General features: G+C 50.7%; 1 protein-coding gene across 1 annotated transcript in view; it reads left to right on the top strand.

The window, feature by feature from the left end:
* ITGA11 (integrin subunit alpha 11) overlaps nt 1-21,740 on the top strand; it is a 126,549-nt gene that overhangs the window by 26,899 nt on the left and 77,910 nt on the right. The window contains exon 2 of the mRNA XM_043554058.1: nt 6,918-7,029. Within this exon, the coding sequence (XP_043409993.1) occupies nt 6,918-7,029 (112 nt within the window). The remainder of the gene's footprint in view (nt 1-6,917; nt 7,030-21,740) is intronic.

Genomic DNA, 21,740 nt, shown 5'->3' on the forward strand with positions numbered 1-21,740 from the left:
AGAGAGTCTGGGTAGCATTTCTGCCTCCCTCGCCCCCATCCCAGCGTACATCGTCCAAGGAAAATGAAGGCGTTTGCTTACACAAGTGCATCTGTAACGCAGCGTGGGGCCCAGGGAGTGACCTGAGGCCTGGGTCCCTGCAGACAGAGGGCTGCTGAGCAGAGTTATGTGCAGACCTTCAAGGACTCTGGCTGCTTCCTTCTGGCCCACCTGGTCCCTGTGGTCAGGGATTCACCAGTCGGTTCTCTAGCGAGCAGGATCTAAGGGTGTGGGACCCGGGACTCGTGAGTTTTTAAGAAGCAGGGAGTGGGAGGAGGTCAAACCTGGGTGAGGAATTCAGGTGATGGAAGGGGGTGGGGCTGACAGAGAGAGAAGGCTGGATGGAGGCAGGAGGCATGGGGCAGGACTGATGAGGCCTTGGGGTGCATCCCTGCTGTTCCTGGCTGTGTCTCCGTTTCTTCACCTGTAAAATGAGAATGATAATATGCTCACTTCAAAAGGTTATTGTGTGGGGTGCCTGGGTGGCTCAGTTGGTTAAGCATTGGACATTGGCTGAGGTCACAATCTCGCGGTTCATGAGTTCAAGCCCTGCATTGGGCTCTGTGCTGACAACTCAGAGCCTGGAGCCTGCTTCAGATTCTGTGTCTCCCTCTCTTTATGCCTCTCCCCTGCTTATGCTGTCTGTCTCTCTCAAAATAAATAAACTTAGAAAAATTAAAAATTAAAAAAAGGGTTATTGTGATGATTAAATAAATCTGGAACAGTGTTTGGTACGTAGTGAATGCTATGCTTGTTATTATTATAATCTAAGTGGCAGGGGACCATTAGTACCTAAGTCAGAAAGCTAGGAGGTAAACTAAGGCAGGAAGAAGCCCACAGATACAGGTTCTGAGAGCAGATTCTCAGAAGGTGAGAAATCCAGCAGGCAAGTCTCCCTGCCTCCTCCGGGCACAGGGTAAAGATAAAAAGCCGCTCCTGGACATTGCCCTGAATAGTGTATACACGGGGAAGAGGGCAAGGTAGATGTGGAAACTACTATAATCCAAGAGGAAGGGCCACAATGTAGCAGAGGAGTCATCAGAGCTGGGCCTTGATGTTTGAGAAAGAAAGAAAAGAAAGAATGAAAGAATGAAAGAAAGAAAGAAAGAAAGAAAGAAAGAAAGAAAGAAAGAAAGAAAGGAGGGAGGGAAGGAAGGAAGAAAAGAAAAGGAGAGAGAGAGAAAGGAAGGAAGGAAGAAAGAGAGAAAGAGAAGAAAGAAAGAAAGAAAGAAAGAAAGAAAGAAAGAAAGGAATAAAGAAAGAAAGGAATAAAGGAAGAGAGGAAGGAAGGAAGAGAGGAAGGAAGAAGGAAGAAGGAAAGGCCTCCTAGGGCAGATGAACAGCGTGGGCAGAGGCACCGAGGCAGCCCAGACAACAGGGAATCTTGACTCAATTTAATTCAACCAAGATGTATTGAGTGCTTTCCACCTACCAGGCACTGCCACAGTTGGGGTACTGCATTCAGTCTCGTCACCCACCCTTCGAGGTGGGCATTATTAGTCCCATTTTATAGATGAGTAAACTAACAGCCAGAAAGAAGAAGGAACTGACCCCGGGTCGCCCATTAGTGAATGAATGCTGGAGCCAGGCTTCTAACCAGCCCTCCCTCATCTCAAAAGCCATGCTGTCTCCTTGCCTGGACTCACCCTCAAGGAGTCTGGCAGGAGGGCAGGAGGAGCTAGACAGTTCTGACACCTGTGCCAGGCAGGCTCTTCTCTTCTCCTTCCCTTCACACCAGAAATTCCTGCCTACCGCCTTTGGGCCACCTCACCAATTTGTATGCATCAACCTTCCAGGCTGAGATCACAGCCCCAGAAGCTTCCTGGCTGCCCTAGCCCACCATGGTCCCTGCCTTCTCTAAGCATCATGGCAGACTGGTCACAGCCTTGCACTTACTCTCCACGCAGCTCTCCCTATCTGGCAGGCTCCCCACTCTCTTCCTGTCTTGCTCACCCCTCAGTGCTGTTCGGGGCTAGCCCCAGGCTGGGTGCTGAAACCAGCAGTGAGTAAACAGACCCTATCTGGCGTTCGTGGAGCAGCCATCCACCAAATGATCACACCAGTTCCAACTACTAACTGTGATAATAAAGACGTCACTTGTACTGGTGAGTACAAGAGGTGATGAGATCATCAGGCGAGACCTGGTATAATCGGGGGTCAGGGAGGCTTCTGGGGATGTGAGGGGATGTGACATTTGTGCTGAGATTTGATGAGGATGAGAAGTTCATCAGAAAGGCAGCAAGTGCAAAGGCCCCAGGGCGGGAGGAAGGGGCATCTTAGGGAGCAGAAAGGGGCCCTTGGTAACTGCACGCAGGAAGCCAGAGGAAAACTAGCACAAGTGAGTCTGCAGACGTGTGGAGGATTTGGGACCGGGCTGGGCAGTGGGGGGTGAGCCATGAAAATGGACCAGTGCAGCATGGAAGCCCAGCGGCCGACCTTGAGCTAGAGTGAGGGCTCCTGGTGGAGCTGTTGGCCGACAGGAGCTCTGGATGTGTGCTGGCCAGCGTGCCTCAGCATTTGGGACTGGGACTGCCCCACCTGGTAACGGGGCCATGGTGTTCACCTTAGCCTGCAGTGGTACTCGAGCTCAGGGCTGTGATTTCCATCCCTTCTTGGGACCGACTGGTGCTTTTTAAAAATACAGATAAGCTTCTGAAAAAGCTGATGTAACTTTGGCCACAGTCCACAGGAGAGCAGCCCAAGAATTGTGGGTTTCCACCCTCTGTCATCAATAGCAAGGGCAGAAAAGCAGCCAGTCTCCCAGCGTCTCTGCAACTGGCCTGTCGATTCCCGTCAAAAACAACTTTGTTTTGTTTTATTGGTATTTGGAGATCGTAAATCTCTGAGAAGAGTACATTCCCCACGCGTGAAAGCCATCTGCCATCAGAGGAGCGGGCCAGAGATCTCGTTGGGAGCTGAGGTCAGAGCATCCGACTTGACATCACTTTTAGGAAACCCATTCTCTGGCTTGGTTTGATCAGAAGCAAATGCCCACGCCAGCGAGGACACCACCACTTTGTAACTTAATACCCTGGCCCTGAGGGCTTTTGTCCTCTAGCCTGTGGCCGGCTTCACTAATCCTATCCCCAGGAGGTTGGGGGTGGGGGTGCAGGGGAGACTAGACTGGTCCTAGACAGACCCCCAGGTGAGGGAAGGAGAACAGGGATCCACCTTCTCTCCATTTCCTTCTCCCAGCAGAATTCCAAAGCAGAGGAGGTGGCCCCTGAGGGCAGAGGGCAGGGAAGACCCCCTTCTCTGAAAAAAATATTCCCTCCTCCCTATTGGGTCCTTGTTATAAAAGGCTGGTCTCCCAGGGGTAACACATCACCCCAGTGCCCTGAGCTATTTGATCATGGACTTGCTCTGATCTCCTCCCAGCCGAGTGATTTAGGGCAAATTATTTAACCTCCTAGAGGTAGGATAATACCTATCTCACAGGGCTGGTGTAAGATCTAACTAATTAATGTAAAATCGATGGTTAGATGCCTAGAATCATGCCCGGAACATCTCAGTGCTCAGGAAATATCCTTTTCTTTCCCCTTTTCCTCATGGAGGGGAGAGGGCATCCCAGCCCAACGTGGCGCCTGGTTCCCAGCCATCCAGTCAGTCGATACCTATGACCAGGCACCAAGGGCTAAGGAGAAGCTGAGGGTACAGCAGTGTTTCGTGCCACTTAGAGAACATAGGAATGTTATGGTCTATCAGCCGCATGATGAGAAACAGATAAATATGTAATATGTTTGTGATAAGTGCTGTCAGGAAGAATGGAGGAGAAGGGGGACAGAAAGTGACGGGATGGCCCGGGGGTGGGTAAGATGGCACTGAGACAGACACCTGGATGACTTGAGGGGTGAGCTGTGCAGCTGACCGGGGAGGAGTGTTCCAGGCAGAGGGAACAGCCAGGGCAAAGGCGCTGAGCAGAGGGCGGTCTGAGGCATCATTAGGACCGACCAGTGGGGAAAGCGTGGCTGGAGCAGATGGATGGAGGAGGGAGGACAGGAAATGAGCAGAAAGAACAGCATGAGGGGCGGCTGGGTGGTTCAGTCGGTTGGGCATCTGACTTCCGCTCAGGTCATGTTCTCGCCATTCGTGAGTTCAAGCCCCCAATCAGGCTCTGTGCTGACAGCTCGGAGCCTGGAGCTGCTTCAGATTCTGTGTCTCCCTCTCTCTCTGCCCCTCCCCTGTTCATGCTCTGTCTCTGTCTCAAAAATAAGTAAACATTAAAAAAAAATTTATAAAAAGAAAGAACAGCACAGGGGTGGGGAGGGCATGGTCACACAGGGCCTTGCAGGTAAGGAGTCTGGCTGTGACTGAGTGGGGTGGGAACCCAGTGGAGGGTATGGGGCTGAGGAGTAACAGGATCTGACAGATCTTGGAGGGACCCCCTGGCCATGTTCACACAAGAAGCACTGGCAGTGGGAGGACCTCAAAGACACAATTTATGGCCTCACCTTCCCTGGCCCTCACCCTCCTGTAGGCCTGGAAATGGTGGGAGGGTCCTGACGGCCAGAATGTGCCTTCCCCTTCTTCAGGGTCACCTCCTCCTGCTGAGGTCAGATACAGCAAGAGGACCAGGGACACCATGGGGTGTCTCCAGGGGGCGCCAGGGAGCCAGACAAAGTGTTGCACACCATCAGAGATGTGGCCTGTGCCTGTAAATGTGCGTGTGTGCACACAGGCCTGTGTGTGTGCACACAAGCATGTGTGCGCGCGTGTATTGCGTGTGCACATGTATATGTGTGTGCATGTGTGTGTGCGTGTGTGTATGTGTGTTCACTCCTGGAACGGATTTGCAGAGAGAGCGAGTTCCTTGTCTGCAAACCCCGCTTCTTCGACCCCTCGCTGCCCACCTCCCAGCCCTGCATAGGTGACACTATCGTCCCTTTCTCTTCCAGGACATGCCCTTACTGGCCAAGAACCAGGGTCCTTGGTTCCTCCCCCTGGGCTCACCTGACCAGGGTCCCCTTTCCTGAGGCTGCCTGCTGCTAACCAGGCTGATAAGTCTGTTCAGAGTCTGGGCCTGGTAAATAAGGCGCTAATGAGTTAAGTACGTCTCCCAGCCCCGCTCTGGGCCATGACACTAAATTCCTGTGGCAGATTAGGAATATGAGGGCAGCTACATAGCAGCTTGCTGCCACTGTCCTCTCCTGTTTCCATGGCAGGATCCATCCCGCTCATTGATCACACTAGTCTCGCCCACCGAGCACAGACTTGACCTCAGAATCTCTCTTAACACAGTGCTCCACGCAGCACTAATAACCAATTGACATAGACAAGGGAGATAACATATATCTAATATCCCGACTCCAAGGAGTTCCAGTTTTCCCTCCGGGACTCTAATTCAGTGACTCTAATGATGAAACTTTTGGCCACTGCATCCATTCACAGAGCAAAAAAGAAAGTGTGGAAGAAACCACCTGTTCTTTTACAAGAGGTCTTGTTCAAGTAGGTGCCCCTGGGCGTCCCCCTCAAATACTCAGCCCGGGGATTCAGTGTCCATGGGGAGGACAGTGGGACACTCAAGGTACCAGCCTCACATTCAGAGGCCCTGTCCCACAGGCTACCCTTTGCTACCCACGTCACAGGGCTGTCATAGAGGTCAAATGGGTAACATATATGTAAAAGTTCTTTGAAATACATAAACGTGTATTTCACGCCCTACACATACGTGAAAGGGGGGGGGACAGTGATATTCTGTCTATTCTATTCTATTCTATTCTATTCTATTCTATTCTACTGATTGTATTTCACTAATCTGAAAATTTGGGCTGATGGTAGGATCCCACCCCTCAGGTCCCATGGGTCCCAAGTTTGGTGTTCCTACTACTAATGATGGGTAAGGAGGCCAGACATGCCCTGAAAATGCCTCGTGGAGGGAAGGAGTCAAAGAGCAGGCATCTCAGGTCCTCGTTCTTGCTGCTACCACTGACCCCCTGTGCACCCTTGGACAAGCCTCGTAACCACTTTGGCACTGGATCCCCCTTTGCCAAATGTGGATGATGCTTGTTCATTCTCCCAACGTCCTGTGAGGGAAAATGGTGGCAGATGTGAAGAGACTCAGGAACCAAGCTGCCATGCAGATGTGAGTTGTTGTTTCTTGTGATTTGGCACAAGAATGCCAAAGGCTCAACACCAAGGCTGTCTGGCAGGTGGAATCGGTTCATTGACACGTGACCTAACGAAACAAGGAAAACCTTAGAGGCCAGGGTGAAAGCGTTAAGAGACTGTTTCTCTGCTTTGCGTCAACTGCCCCAGCCGAGCAGTGACCCCCCAACCGAAGTCAGGCAGAGCTTTGCAAATCAGTTCAGAAGGTGGTGGTGAGCCAGTAGAGCTGGAGTCATGGCCACTAGGAACCAAGGCTTGGCGGGGGACAGGTGGGAAGGCAGTTCCTTGACTCTTTAGCAGGCAGAGATGAGAGGGAGGAAGAGAGGGAGGAGCAGGAGGGACAGGAGGAGGAGAAAGGAGAGAAAAGAGAGAACGAAATGGAAGAGGAAACCAGCAGAAGCTAGAAGGAGTGGAGTTGGAGGTAGGGATAGTGGAGGAGGAAAGGAGCTATCTTCTCCCCACCCCTACCATGAGACTGGCATTCTCAGAAGGAGGGACCAGGTCTTCCCAGTCAGACCTGGTGTACTTGAGAGTAGGTTTTATGCCTCCCCTATCAGATTATGGCTCTTGCAGGGCAGGGGGTGCGCCTCTCCTACCTCTCCTATCAGACTGTGGGCTCCCCAAAGCAGGGACTACATTAACCACCTCATATGGCGGCTCCCCAAGGACAGGGGACCGTACTCCTCCCACACCCAACACCTGCCAGTGGGGACCATCAACCAACTGGGGCCCAGACCTCTTCCTGCCTGACTATCCTCTTCTCCCCACCCCAGGGTTCACGGACACCTTCAACATGGACACCAGGAAGCCTCGAATCATCGCTGGCTCCAGGGCCGCCTTCTTCGGTTACACAGTGCAGCAGCATGACATCAGTGGCAATAAGTGGTGAGTGAGGGGCGCCTGGGTGGCTCAGTTGTTAAGCGTCCAACTCTTGATTTTTGCTCAGGTCATGATCTCACACTTGGTGAGACTGAGCCCCGCATCAGGCTTTGCACTCAGCGGAGATTCTCTCCTTCCCTCTGTCTCTGCCCCTCCTCCATTTGTGCATGCTCTCTCTTTCTTTCTGTCAAAAAGAAAAGAAAAGAAAAGAAGTGGTGAGTGAGAGCTGTCACCCCACCCAGCCCTGGACCCCCCCACAGCCAGCCCCTCCATTGGCTGCCCACAGTGGCCCTCATGTGTAGACACCTTCATGTCCAGTGACTTGGCTTCTTGTCCTGGCTTCATATCATCTGCCCTTGACTATGAAACCTCGAGCATTCCACGTCAGGCCCTCCATCTTCTCATCTGAGAAATGGGAATGAAAATAGCACAGGTGGCATGTTATGTGACAGCATAGGTAGCAGGCATCCAGAACCGATAGTTACCCCTTCCCGTCTGCTCTCAGGGCCTCAGTGTCTCATCAGTGGGGTAGTGCCTCTGATCCTGGCTGCTTGGAGAGGTGTTGGGGGGTGTCTCTGAGGATGAGTGTGTGTGCTCACAAGCTAAACCACAGGCGAAGGTGGGGCAGAGGAAAGCGAGAGTGAGACAGGGTGGGGGGAGAGGGCCAGGAATGCCTCTGGGGGCAGGGACAATCAAGAGGGGGGAAGGTCTGCCTCTGACTTTTAAAAATAACTTTATTGGCTTATATTTTACGTATCATAAAGCACTCTTTTCAAGTGTACAGGTCAATGTGTTTTTTTTTTCCCCCAAGTCAATGATTTTTTTTTTTAAACAAATTTACTAAGTTATGCAGCCATTGCTATAAATCAGTCTTGGAACGTTTTCAGCACCCCAGTAAGATCTGCCCCACACATGTACTATTAATCGCCATTCTTCTCCCTCTGCTTGGGTTTTAGCTGCCAGAAGGCAAGGCCCTCCTTCCCGAAATGGAAGAGGCTGGGCCTCTCTTGGCCCTCTTAGATACCCTTGACGAGTCAAGGGACCACACAAACAGTGGCGATAAACGTTCTACCCTGCTCTCTTCCCAGTGTTGCCTCTGCCTACCCTCCCCAACCTCCTCTCCTTCCACTTTCTCCACTCCTTTCTTGTAGTCAACACTCTAGCCAAACTGAATTTTTTCTGTTTTTCCAGTTCTCCCTCTAGACCTTCTTTGCACATGCTATTCCCTCCCTCAGTGATGTCGTCTCCTACCTTCCCCCCTCACCTTACCCCACCGTGCTGATCTGGCTAATCCGCTCATCTTTTTTTAAAGGAGTATTTTATTGTCTTTCTTTTGAGGTGTAACTAGACACAATACAATGTAGACATCTCCACTGTACAGCTCAGTGAAATTTTACCTATGTATAGGCCCATGTCATCACCTTCCAGAACATGATCCAGAACATTTCCAGCCCCTCAGAAAGCTCCCGTGTGACCCTTGTGTGACAAGGGTCACACGGGAGGGGCAGTCAGTGCCCCTCCAAGTAATCCCTATTTTGACCACTGTCACCAGATTTGTTTTGCCTGGTTTTGCACTTCATATAGATGGTATCATTCTTTAAGTACTCATTTATACCTGACCTGTTTTACTCAACATTATGTCTTTGGGGTTTAATATATCGCGGAATGTATTATACTTCATGCTCCTTCACTGGTGTAATATTCCACTGCAGCAGTGTATTTATTCACTTAATTATTGATGGATATTTGGGTTGTTTCCATTTTTTGGCTAATTTGAGTGGAGATGCTATTAACATTCTCATATATGTCTTTTGGTGGATGTCTGCTCTCATTTTTATTGGGTGTATACTCAGGAGGAGAATCGCTGAGTTAAAGGGTAGGTAATGTAGCTTTAGTATGATCTGCCAAGCACTTTTCTCCAAAATGATTTGCCAATTTCAACTTTTCTGTAGTGATGTAATGGAGTTTCCATCGCTCCATATTTTCACTAACACTTGGTATTATCAGTCTTTTTGATTTTAGCTATTCTGGTGGTATCTCCTTGTGAGTTAAACTTGGGTTACTATAGCGACTAATGCTGTTGAGTAATTTTGTGTAAATGTACTGGCCTTTTGGTATCCTGTTTTATGAAGTGTCTGATGGGCACTTTTGCCCATTTGAAAAATTGTGTTGTGTTTCTTTTCCTTATCGTCTTATAGAATTTTAAAAAACATATTCCGCGTACAAATCCTTTGTCAGAGAAAAGCATTGCAAAGAAGTCCTAGTCTGTGATATGCTTTTTCATTCTCTTAATGGTATCTTTCAAGGAACAGAAGTTCTTAACTTTAATAAAGTTTAACTTGTAAAACTGTCTTATGGTTAGTGTTTCTTGTACATCCTGTTTAAGAAAACTAACAGAGCTTCTCTCAATAGTGCTTTCAAGTTTTCAGTGTAAAATTCTTGTGTCTTTTATGACATTAACTCCTAGGTATTTGCTACTTTATGCTAATTAAAGTGGAATGTTATTTCATTTTCTAATCTTTTTTTTTTTTTTTGGTAGTATAGGAAAAGACAGTCAGGGTGCCTGGATGGCTCAGTTCGTTGGGTGTCTGACTCTTGATTTTGGCTCAGGTTGTGGTCCTGGGATTGTGGGATTGAGCCCCACATCAGCCTCTGCATTGAGTGTGGAGCCTGCTTGGGATATTCTCTCTCTCTCTCTCTCTCTCTCTCTCTCTCTCTCTCTTCCTCTGCCCCTTTTCCCCAGCTCGCACACACTCTCTCTCTAAAACAAAATGTAAAAAAATAAAAATATGGTTGGTTTTGTATCCTTACATTATATCCAGCAATATTATGAAATTAACTTATTATTTCTAATAGTTTGATACTATTCTTCTGAATTTCCTGGGTATACAATCAGATCATTTGAAATAATTACAGTTTTATTTCTTGTTTTCCAGTCTTTGTAGCTTTTATTTATTTAAATTGCCTAATTGCAATGGTCCGGACCTTCAGTACAAAGTTGAATAGAAATTGTGACATTGAACACACTTTTCTTATTTCCTTTATAAGAGGGAAAACTTAACAGTATTTCACAATTAAATAAGATTTTGACTATAGCTTATTCATTTGTTATAGATACCTTCAGATTAAGGAAGTTTTTTTTCCTATTCCTACTTTTCTGAGGTTGTGTGTGTGTGAGTAACTGTTGAATTTTATCAGGTGCTTTTTCTGCAAAGACTGCAGTGTTATATGGTTCTTCTCCTTTATTTTGTTAATATGGTTAACTATACTCATTGATTTTTCTAAAAAAATTTTTCCATTGATATATTCTCAGGAATTCTGTTTCTATGTACATGAGGTATACTGTGTAGCTAAATGCATCTGATATATTCTTAATTACAGATATTTTATTTTGCAGCTCCTGAATTTCAATTTGATTCTTTTTTATAGATCCTAATTCTATTAAAATAATCTTTCTCCCATTTGTTTATTTTTTAGTCTTTTTTTTTTTTTTTTTTACATACTAATCATAGTTATTTTGAAGTCCTTGGCTAACTCCAATATCTGGATCATCTCTGGGTCTGCTTCTAATGACTATTTATCTTATGATTATCAGTTGATTATCCTGATTCTTTGCCTGTTTAGTAATTTTTTATTTTAGTCTATGCTGGACATTGTGAATGTTACACAGTAGAGGCTATAGATTATGTTACCTTCTTTAAAAGAATTATACATTTTCAGAGCACCTAGGTGGCTCAGTTTGTTAAGCATCCAACTCTTGGTTTTGGCTCAGGTCATGATCTCACAGTTCATGGGTTCAAGCTCTGTATCGGGCTCTGCATTGGCAGCATGGAGCCTGCTTGGGATTCTCTCTCTGTCTCTCTCTGCCCCTTCCATGCTTGCTCTCTCTCTCTCTCTTTCTTTCTCTCTCTCTCTCTCAAAATAAATAAATAAGCATTGTAAAATAAAATAAAATAGGATAAAATAAAATAAAGAACTATATATTTTGTTCTGAGAGGCAATTAAAATACTGATGAAATCACCTAGGTCTTACCATGGCTTTGTTTGGGCCTTGGTTAGGGCAGCTATCATCTAGTTTTGTCCATCCTCTTAGGGTGTGGCCTTAATTCCTAAGGCATGGATTTTCTGGGATCTCCCCTGAAAGCCCACAATAGTCATCAAAGTTTCTCCAGATCAGGCATGAACCCCAACATCTCCCAGGCATCGGACAGCCTCTAAAAACTCTTCCCCACCAGCAGATTTTCTAGAGTCTCACAGGATGCATACGCAGCTTAGGAGTCAGCCAAGGATCCTGAGGGAAAATGTTAGCAGAGTTTGGGGGGCTCTTTTTCTGTGGTTGTCTCCCTTCTGCCTGCCCCTACCAAATCCTAGTTTCAGCCCCAGCCTCAATCACTGTTTCCTCCACTCAGCACAGCTGCTGCTCTCTGGATTTTATTCCCCTGTGCCCAAATAAGGAAAGTTCCCTCGTGTAGAGAGCCGGGGTGAGTGTGGATTTAGCTCCTCTGCTTGCCTTTTCGGAGTACCGAGCTCTGCATTGATTGCTGCCCAGTGTCTGAAAATAGTTGTTACGTGTGTTTTATCTAGCTTTCACAATTTGTTTGTGGCTAGAATTGAAAGTCCACATTCTTTTATCAAATGAGATTTCACTTCCTCTGAGAAACCTTCTCTGACCATCCCTTCCCATCACCAGAGTAGTTGCCCCATAGAATTCTGTATTTTGTTTTTCATAACTTTCATCAAACTGGATAGTGATTGCCTGTTTCATTGTCTTTCTTTCTGAAATGAGGGGTATAATCCCTGGCAGTTAGTAGATGCTCAAAAGAACATATTTTGAAAGACTAAAATAATGATTTAAAACATTTTTTAATGTTTATTCATTTTTGAGAGACAGAGAGAGACAGAGCATGAGCAGAGGAGGGGTAGAGAGAAAGGGAGACACAGAATCTGAAGCAGGCTCCAGGCTCTGAGCTGTCAGCACAGAACCCGACGCGGGGCTCGAACCCACAGACCGCGAGATCATGACCTGAGCCAAAGTCAGACACTTAACCAACTAAGCCACTCAGGTGCCCCAAAAGACTAAATTAATGATTTAAATCTCTCTCAACCAGCCCCAAAATATGGTACATATTTTGTATGGGCTGTGAAGGGTTAAAGATTGAATGGAACTGGGGGTGCCTGGGTGACTCAATTGGTTAAGCACCTGAGTCTTGATTTCAGCTCAGGTCATGATCTCATGGTTTGTGAGTTTGAGCCCCGTGTCGGGCTCTGAGCTGACAGTGTAGATCCTGCTTGGGATTCTCTCTCTCCTCTCTCTCCCCCTACCCCTGCTGGTGTTCTCTCTCTCTCTCTCTCTCTCCCTCTCTCTCTCAAAACAAATAAACATAAAAAAAAAAAGATTAAATGGAACTGGCTTTGGCAAGATTGAATTTGTTTTGACTACTATTTGTTTATTAAGCTTCTGTTAATAAACGTTACTAGTTTCTGCAAAATAGTAGTGTAAGGCATGGTTTCACTCACAAATAACTCACAGACCATTTGAGGAGGCGGCACTAATATCCTTGAAATAATTAAAAAACAATACAAGACAAAATATGAGCTGCTGTTAATTATGTTCATCTTTGTAAGGCCACTTTCTCCATGCGGCTTTCTGGATCCTTCTCCTGGCCTAAAATGGCCTTACCTTTCCTAAACCCTCTCTCCGATGGCATAAATCACTTCCTACCTTGTGTTGGAGTCACTTAGGCCCATGGTGCATCCCCCCTACTGGACACCGTCTTCGTTTCCCTGTGTCTGAGAGCAGCCCACACAGCATCTTCCTCATAGAAGAAACAGCCCGAGTTTGAAAGGAGAAATCTCTGTACCTGGGGTCTCTGGGAGGCCTTCATAGAAGAGGGGCGTCTGAGTGGAGTCTTGGAGGTTGAGCCTAGAGGAGCAGAAAGGTCTGATAGAATCAACTCCTGGTCACTTTTGCTGATCTGAGCACATTGTGGGAGAGGGCTGGTACTACACTGTAGCCATGTGTCCTGGGTTTGTTTTCTGTCACAGCTGGGTTGGGAGAGACAGAGAGGCCCTGGGACCCCAGGGAGCTGCACCTCATGCAGAACGGACAGGAGCACACAGGGCCTTTCAGGAACCTGTCCCCACTGCAGGGATACCCGTTTATCCAACTTGGATGCTTGCCTTTCGCTTCCACCCCCCGGCCCCCATTTTTCCTGCCCTATAGGGCAGCATCCCAAGAGCTGTGCTCAGACACAAGACTCTGTGGATGTTGATCATAGGAAAAGAGGTTGATGCCAGTGTCATTTGGGGGACACTGGCTGGAAATTATGCACGGGGACGGCTCCAGTGGTGCGTGTTGATTCAACTCCATGCCAGCAGGCGGCTCAGAGGGAGGGCAGATGCAACGGCTTGCTGTCCAAAGACCGTCTCTCGGAGGAAGACCTAGGGAGAAGCTCTCTCGGCCTCCCTGTGCCTCTGTTTGCTTGTGTCTAGAATGGATATGAACTTACCGATCTCAGGGTGTTAGGCAAGATCAGAAAATACCCCAAACGTGAATGTGTACAGCAGGCAGTGGGGACTGAGCGGCTTGCAGCGAGCAAGCAGCCAACCCTGAAATGGGGCCTCTGGACGCTCGGTCGAGAGTCTTCCTCTGACAGTCTGCCTCCTGGGTATGGACCTGGCTCCCAGCCCTTAAGGCAGGGCTGGCACACCTGGGTCGGCGTCTCCTGGGCCTGCAATGAGGCCAGGGAGTGTGTGTTTTAAAGAGCTCCCCAGGAGACTCTCGCAGGGGGACCCGTGAGGATCACCATCTCCCCTGAGGGTGGGGAGATGCGAGTAGGGGACCACATCACTCCCCAGTGCCTGCCCAGAAATCCAGGTCCCAGCACCGCTGCAGAGAAGGACCCACCAGCTATCTTCCACCACAGGCGCCAAGGAGGTCTGGCCCCCATTTACCAGGCTGTGGGCCTCCTCGAACGTCAAGGGTACCAGGGCCTGGTGTAATCAGCTGCAGGATGAAGGGGGACAGACCTGGTGGGGATGTCACTTGATTTCCTTGACCCTTCCCCTTCTGCCCACTGCGCCCCAGCTCCAGACTCAAACTGGGCAAAGCCTTGAACAGTTTGCCACGTGTCTTGGTTTCAGCAGCAAAAACGACACTCACAGACACACAAAAAGGAAAAGAGCAAACAAATTCCTCTTGTGCTAAGTATTCTCTGCCCCTGCTTTTAAAGCCCTTGTGTATTTTCAGAGAAATTTAATCCATGTGACTCTAATGCATGTACATTGAAGTCATTAAGTCAGTTGATTTTTTTCAGACCATTTGATGTCCCAGAAGCTCCGGTGTAGGGTTTGCAGAGGGCCTCTCCGTGCCTTTGGTCCCCCCGGAGCAGGAAGCCTCCTGGTGCTAGGAAAAAAAGCAGAGCTGGGCCCCACAAGTTTCCAATTTGTCATTGAAGCTGTCACCCCTGGAGAGAGAAGCGCCAGCTCTCAGCAAGGCAGAGCATGTTGCTCTGTCCCCTTGAGGGCACTGGGGAGCAGGAGCCAGACAGCCCTGGTGGGCTCCACAAAGGGAGCCCTTTGGAACTCAGTGGGATTCTAGAACAAGAGGGCCTGGTGAGGTCCCTGGGGTGCAGGTTCAGGGATGTGAGCCACATGTAAGAGAGGTAGGCTTTGTCCTCATCTTCCAGGGGAGGCAACTGAGACTGAAGAGAGAGGACACGGTAAATGCCCGAGCCAGGTCTGGGGCCAGGTCTCATTAGCCCCAGAGGAGCCCAGAACAGAAGCAGCCCCACCAGCTGGAAACCCACAGTCTCCGTCGGCGGTGTCTCTCCCCATGGGAACTGAGGCAGTGGTGTCCCCCAGGACCCAACTCTAGCAGAGTCACATAAATGTGCTGTGCCCAGCCAGGAAGAGAGGGTGTATGCTCATAGAACCCCAACCAATACCCAATGATCAATAAATACCAAGAGAGGGCACACAGAAAAGATCAGGGGAATTCATGTGAGGGAGAAATTTCTAATTCAGGAGGCGGAAGGAATTGGGGGAGGCTATGGCGGAGGGGGCTTCCAGATGGGTAGGATTTCCATGGGCAGAATGGATGTGGGTGAGAAAAATATAACAGATGGAGGGAACAGCATGGGTGATTGTGCAGAGGAGAAAAAAAAAAAAGAGGCCATGTTTAGAGAAAGGATGCCATCCCATGTGGCTGGAGGAGAAGGTGCAGAAAGCAGAGCAGTGAGGCCAAAGACTGGGAGGGCGAGGACAATACCCTAGAGACTCCTAGACACCAGAGCAAGGTGACTGTATCTGGGAGGCAATGGGGAGCCATTGGAGGTTTCAGAGCAGGAGAGCGGTTCACCCGAGGTATAATTTTCAGGGTGCTCAGTTTGGCTACTGTGTGAGGATGGAACCGAGGGAAGAGAGCCTAGAGGTGAGGAGGCTGGTGGGAAGGCTATGGAAGTCTAGGTTAAGGGGAAGGTCTAAGGGCCGGGGCTTGAGGAAGGGGCGGACCTTATGAGTGTCAGTAGTTCATTCATTCATCCTTGAGAACCTGGTGCTAGATCCTGGGAATTCAATGGTGAACAAAACTACAGAGTCCCAACTCTGATGGAGCCCTTCTTCTAGCGGGGGGAAGACACATTGTCAGTTTCCCCATCATCTGTCGGATGGTGATCCGTGCAATGGAGAAGCATTAGGCAGGGTAAGGGGAGCTTACGAGTTGGGGGAAGTGCTGCCGCCTTATGCTGGCCACCAAGAAAGGCCTCAATGCTAGGGTGACAGCAGTCAGAGACTGGAAGGAAAGGGAGAATCTGAGACAATCATGGATACTTGAAAAAAAAAAAAAGTGTTCCAGGCAGAGAGGATGGCAAGTGTAAAGGCCCTGAGGTAGGAAGTGCTCAGCATGTTCAAGGAACCATGAGTGTGGCTGGAGTAGAGCGAGCTAAGGCAAGAAGAGAAGGCGGCAGATGAAACAGGTTGAAGGATGGCTGGGGGCATATCTGGCTGACTGGCAAGACAATGAAAAGCAGAAAAGCAAAACCCAGCAATAGGAGACAGACTTTGGGGGAACGTGTGAGCTAAGCTTTGGCCCCATTGGTCTGAGGTATCCAAGGGTCATCGGGGACAGGTGGCTGGCTGGCTGCAGGGGACAGAGACCTTCACCTTGGTGGGGGGATCAGGGCCCAGATGTGCGTTGGGAGAACTAGGTTCACAGAGGAGCATTCAGAGAGAAGGAGGGGGCTGAGGAAAGAACCCTAGGATGCCCGTGGGTGGGAGTGGGGAGGAGGGAGAGAGAACCATCAGAGGCAAGGGGGAGATGGGGGTTCAGTGTCGCAGAGGGCAGAGGAGGGGAGAATTGCAAGACAGAGGGGGTGGTGCTCACACTCTGAAGCTTGTCCCCGAGAGCCTCTCCGAGAAGCCGCTGGGGGCGCAGCCGGGGAGTTTGCAGTGCTGGGCAAACCTCTGTGGGGCCAGAGCCCTTGCGATGGACAGACGGAAGCACTCAGGACGCACACTTACGCACACAGAGTACATCTAGAGGCTCTCAAGAGGACTCACTGCAACTTGTGTGAACCTCTAGAGCAAGTGGTCCTCACACCCCAGCGGGGGCACCAGAGTCCCCCGAGGGCCCCACATCCAGAGTTTCTGAGTCCGCAGGTCTGGGGTGGGACCTGAGAACTCACTTGTCTAGCAAGCTCCCAGGGGCTGCTGGGGCTGCTGGTCTGGGGACCACACTCTGAGAACCACAGACCTAGAGATCTCTGTCCCCGGAATCTTAAGTTCATGGCAACAGGCAGAAGCAAAATGACCTGAACCGTGTGCGGGGAACCTGTGGGGAAATGGGGACTTGGAGAGCCCAGAGCCAGCTGGGGATGGGGCTGCAGGGGGAGGGGGGGCGGTTTGCGAAAACCTGCTCGCACTTCACTATTGTCATCCCCCTAAGACTCCTCCTGTCTCCCTTAGCCCTTCTTCTGCCTTCTCCTACCTTTCCATTTTCTTTTTTCTTCTCTTTGCCCATTTCCTCTGCCTGGTTTCTGGATTTCCCATCCTGCTCCTTACTTTTCAGTGTTTCTTCCCCTCCGCCCCTTCAGCCCCTCCTCCACCGCATCCCTTGTCTCCCCACGCCCCACTTCCTCCTTGGCCCCTGCACTGGAGTCTCAGGTGGGGCCAAAGCCAGGGGAGACTGTCCTGTACCCCCCCTTCCCAGCCCTCGCTCCTGTGCACAGCCACCAGTGTATTAGTCTCATCAGCCTGACTGTACCCTGAAGGGGAGGGACCCCGGCCCAACTCCCCGGCATCTGCCCACCTGGCCTGCTCCGATGCCTTCCAGCGCTACCTGGCCAGTGGTGCGCACCCATGGCTGGGGACGGAGGGGAGCTTCTGTGCAGACAGGGGAGCGAGGGGGAAGGGCCCTGGAAGCAGAGAGGAAACAGAGAGGGAATCCAGTAGATTAGGAGGACCCCCACAGAACCATGCTGGCGCCTCAGTCTCCAGGCAATTCTGGGGTGTCCTGGTGGGAAACAGCAACTTCCGTTTGGGGAAAAGAAGCATCTTGAGTATAACTGTCATCACCCTCAGCAACAGAAGGACAGATTTGGTGGCTTGGTTCATCCAAAGTCCTAGACAGCCTCCCATCTCTTTGAGGGGGTCTCTGTGAATTCTTCTGCAATGACTGAACTCAGGGACTGTGTGGTCAGATGCTGAAAGGGCTGCGCCATTGTCCTGCATGTGGACACTGAGGTATTGGGAGCCAGATGGAGGGCTGCGTGCACACCCTGCCAGCACCTCCCCCATCCCAGGGCTATGTGCACACCCTGCGAGGACCACCACTTCCCCCCAAAAGCTTGGCAGCACGTGGGGAGTCAGGCACCCTCAGCCCCTAAGACAAAGTTGGAACGGACCTGCTCCGTATAGGATAGTAGATACCCCATCTCTCCCCAGAGACCTCTCCACTGGCAGAGACCCCAGGCAGGGGGGCTCTCTCCTTCTCCTGAAGACAGGATCACCACTGGTGTGGTCTCCAGCAGACCCCAATTCTCGGAGGCTGAGGCGGATTGGGGAGGGACGGGGTGACTGCGAGCAGGCCCGGGAGGCACAGAGGGACCTGTAGCAAACATCAATGTGGTTGGTCTTCAGGACTACTCCACCCCTGTGGCATCTCTCCCCCCCAACCCCCCCTGCCTGGGAAGGGTTTAGAAATTCTTCACCCCAATCCCCTTATTTTATAGACAAGGAAACTGAGTGCCAGAGACAGAGATTACACCCAGGTCACACAGCAAGTGAGTGGGAGAGGCAGGACTGAAACCAGGTCTCCCAGCTCCTCTTCCTGCGATAGGAGCCAGCCTCCTCCTCCCGTGATATCTCCACCTGGCGCCTAGGTGAAAACTGCCCAAGGCTTAGTCTACCCACCATCCTGGGTCTCTTGTCTCAAGATCACTAGGTGGTAGCTACTTACACTAAGTTGTAATTTGGGTAAGGTGCTCATTCTTTCCAATGCCTTTCTGTATAGACCTTCTCAGATAACAGGAGGCCCGCTGGTGACAGAATTTGGGGTTGACCGGAAAGCTAATCCATGAGGAATAAGTCCACAAAAACTGGGTGTCAAGCCCGAGCCCCGGGGTGCCCTCAGGCCCTGCCCTCCTCTCCCCTCCCAACCCCGGCGGTTTCCAGCCTCTCATTCGTGGCCCCCTCCCTCAGGGTTATGGCAGGTCTCAAGGTTGGTGAAGATCTTCTGCCTGGGCAGATACACGAAGGCACGAGGGGGTGGCTTTTTACTGCAGGAAACCTCTAGGCGTCCAGATCCACACAAACCTGCGTTCCCTTCCCTGCTCAGCCACGTTCCAAGCCGGAGGAACTGAAGCATGTCACAGCCACTTACTGGACCAGGGTTTCTTCATCTGCGAAATGGGCATAGTGATGCGAGCCCAAATGTGTTTCCATGAGGGAGCAATAGGAGATGGTGAGCGGGCAGATTTTGCTGGATAAGTTAGTGCCCTATGCTGGCCTGTCCCCCGCAAAAGGATATGGTGTCTGGGGAGAGGTGTCAAGAAAAAGGGCCCTAAGGACTGTTGTTTGGGGCAGAATGACGGGTCTTATCCAAGCCCATCCCTCCTCCTTGGTGCCCATGCCGGTTGTCAGGCCTGGGGTGGCCTCAGCCTTTGTTGCCGGAGAAATCTCACCCAGGAACGTCTTAAGCCCTTTTCCTGGCTCAGGCCCCGGAGCAGGCTCCCAATACCGCAGCGCATAAATACCCTCTGCTATTTTCTCTTGGAACAAATAAAATCCGGTGCCATGACTCATTCTGGTTAAAGGATAAATCACTACAGCTCAGGATAGGATGAAACCACCCAAAGCACCAGAGAGAGGAAGAGAGAGAGAAAAACTGCTCGCGGAAGGGAGGTGGGGGGATGTTGGCTCAGGGCCCCAGGCCAAGATACCCAGCAGACCCTGGCAGGCAGCACATGCACAAGAAGAGAGTGCTCCCCGCCCCTCCCCCAGAGGGCCGGAGCAGTGGATATCCAGACAGTGGTCCTCCCGGGGAAGGAGCTGGGGGCCCTTCAGGGTCCTTCAGGGCCTGGAAGACGTACCAGAAGCCCACAGCTTAAGACGCAGCCAGCAAACCTTTTCAAGGCTCCTCCAAGCTCCAGATACTTTGATCTCTTCTTGCCTTCTTGTCTCTTCCTCTCCTCCTTTCTTTCTTGTCCTCTCCCTCTCCCTCTCCTCCTCCTCCTCCCCCTCCCCCTCCCCCTCTCTTCTTCCCCCTTCTCCTCCTCCCCCTCTTCCTCCCCCTCTTCCTCCCCCTCCCCCTCTCTTCTTCCCCCTTCTCCTCCTCCCCCTCTTCCTCCCCCTCCTCTTCCTTCCCTTCCCCTGCCCCCCCTCCTCCTCTTCCTCCTCCTCCTTCTCCTTCTTCTTCTTCTTCTTCCTTCTTCCTTCTTCCTTCTTCTTCTTCTTCCTCTCCTCCTCCTCCTCCTCCTCCCCCTCCCCCTCTCTTCTTCCCCCTTCTCCTCCTCCCCCTCTTCCTCCTCCTCCTCTTCCTTCCCTTCCCCTGCCCCCCCTCCTCCTCTTCCTCCTCCTCCTCCTCCTTCTTCTTCTTCTTCCTTCTTCCTTCTTCCTTCTTCTTCTTCCTCTCCTCCTCCTCCTCCTCCTCCTCCTCCCCCTCCCCCTCCCCCTCCCCCTCTCTTCTTCCCCCTTCTCCTCCTCCCCCTCTTCCTCCCCCTCCTCTTCCTTCCCTTCCCCTGCCCCCCCTCCTCCTCCTCCACCTCCTCCTCCTCATTTCTTTCTTGTCCTCTCCCTCCCCCTCTTCTTCTTCTTCTTCTTCTTCTTCTTGTTCTTCTTCTTCTTCTTCTTCTTCTTCCTCTCCTCCTCCTCCTCCCCCTCCCTCTCCCGCTCCCCCTCTCTTCTTCCCCCTTCTCCTCCTCCCCCTCTTCCTCCCCCTCCTCTTCCTTCCCTTCCCCTGCCCCCCCTCCTCCTCCTCCACCACCTCCTCCTCATTTCTTTCTTGTCCTCTCCCTCCCCCTCTTCTTCTTCTTCTTCTTCTTCTTCTTGTTCTTCTTCTTCTTCTTCTTCTTCTTCTTCCTCTCCTCCTCCTCCTCCCCCTCCCTCTCCCGCTCCCCCTCTCTTCTTCCCCCTTCTCCTCCTCCCCCTCTTCCTCCCCCTCCTCTTCCTTCCCTTCCCCTGCCCCCCCTCCTCCTCCTCCACCACCTCCTCCTCATTTCTTTCTTGTCCTCTCCCTCTCCCTCTCCCTCTCCTTCTTCTTCTTCTTCTTCTTCTTCTTCTTCTTCTTCTTCTTTCTTATTTCTTCTTCTTCTTCCTCTCCTCCTCCTCCTCCCCCTCTCTTCTTCCCCCTTCTCCTCCTCCCCCTCTTCCTCCCCCTCCTCTTCCTTCCCTTCCCCTGCCCCCCCTCCTCCTCCTCCACCACCTCCTCCTCATTTCTTTCTTGTCCTCTCCCTCTCCCTCTCCCTCTCCTTCTTCTTCTTCTTCTTCTTCTTCTTCTTCTTCTTCTTCTTTCTTATTTCTTCTTCTTCTTCCTCTCCTCCTCCTCCTCCCCCTCTCTTCTTCCCCCTTCTCCTCCTCCCCCTCTTCCTCCCCCTCCTCTTCCTTCCCTTCCCCTGCCCCCCCTCCTCCTCCTTCTCCTCCACCTCTTCCTCCTCCTCCTCTTCCTTTCTTTAATGCCAGAACCACACAGGGAACCCAGGACTCGAAGAGTATGTAGGCGACGGTCCAGGGAACCTGAGCCACAGAGACGACTGATCAACCTGGCAGGGAGCTTGAGCGGGTCCTCTGGGTGGCGAACGACTTTAGTGCTGAGCTCGGAGAGGCAAGGGGCCAACCATTGCATGCTTTGGGGGTAAGATGCACAATCTTGGTAGTGGAAACGCTGAAAGGAAAGTCTCCTGGTTACTAACCTCCATGAAAGAAAATAAATTTAATTTGGGCAGTTCAGGGAAGCCAGAGGGATTTGCCAACTCAGCATCGTCTCCACCCACCACCACCTCGCTCCCCTCGCCCCAGGACCTATGGACTCTAACGCCTGGCTCCCCTGTCTCCGCCAGGGGAGTGAAGGACAGGTCCAGGTCCAGTGCCGGACAGGGAAGGAGGGTTCCTTACGTGGAGAACAAAGTAATACTGAAACTCACCCCATATTGAGAATGTCTTAACTATAATTGCATAGGTTTGAATTTTCAAGACTGGTTATTAATTGCTCATTGGCACTTTAT

Source organism: Prionailurus bengalensis, chromosome B3 (assembly GCF_016509475.1).
Source record: "Prionailurus bengalensis isolate Pbe53 chromosome B3, Fcat_Pben_1.1_paternal_pri, whole genome shotgun sequence".
Taxonomy (NCBI): Eukaryota; Metazoa; Chordata; class Mammalia; order Carnivora; family Felidae; genus Prionailurus; species Prionailurus bengalensis.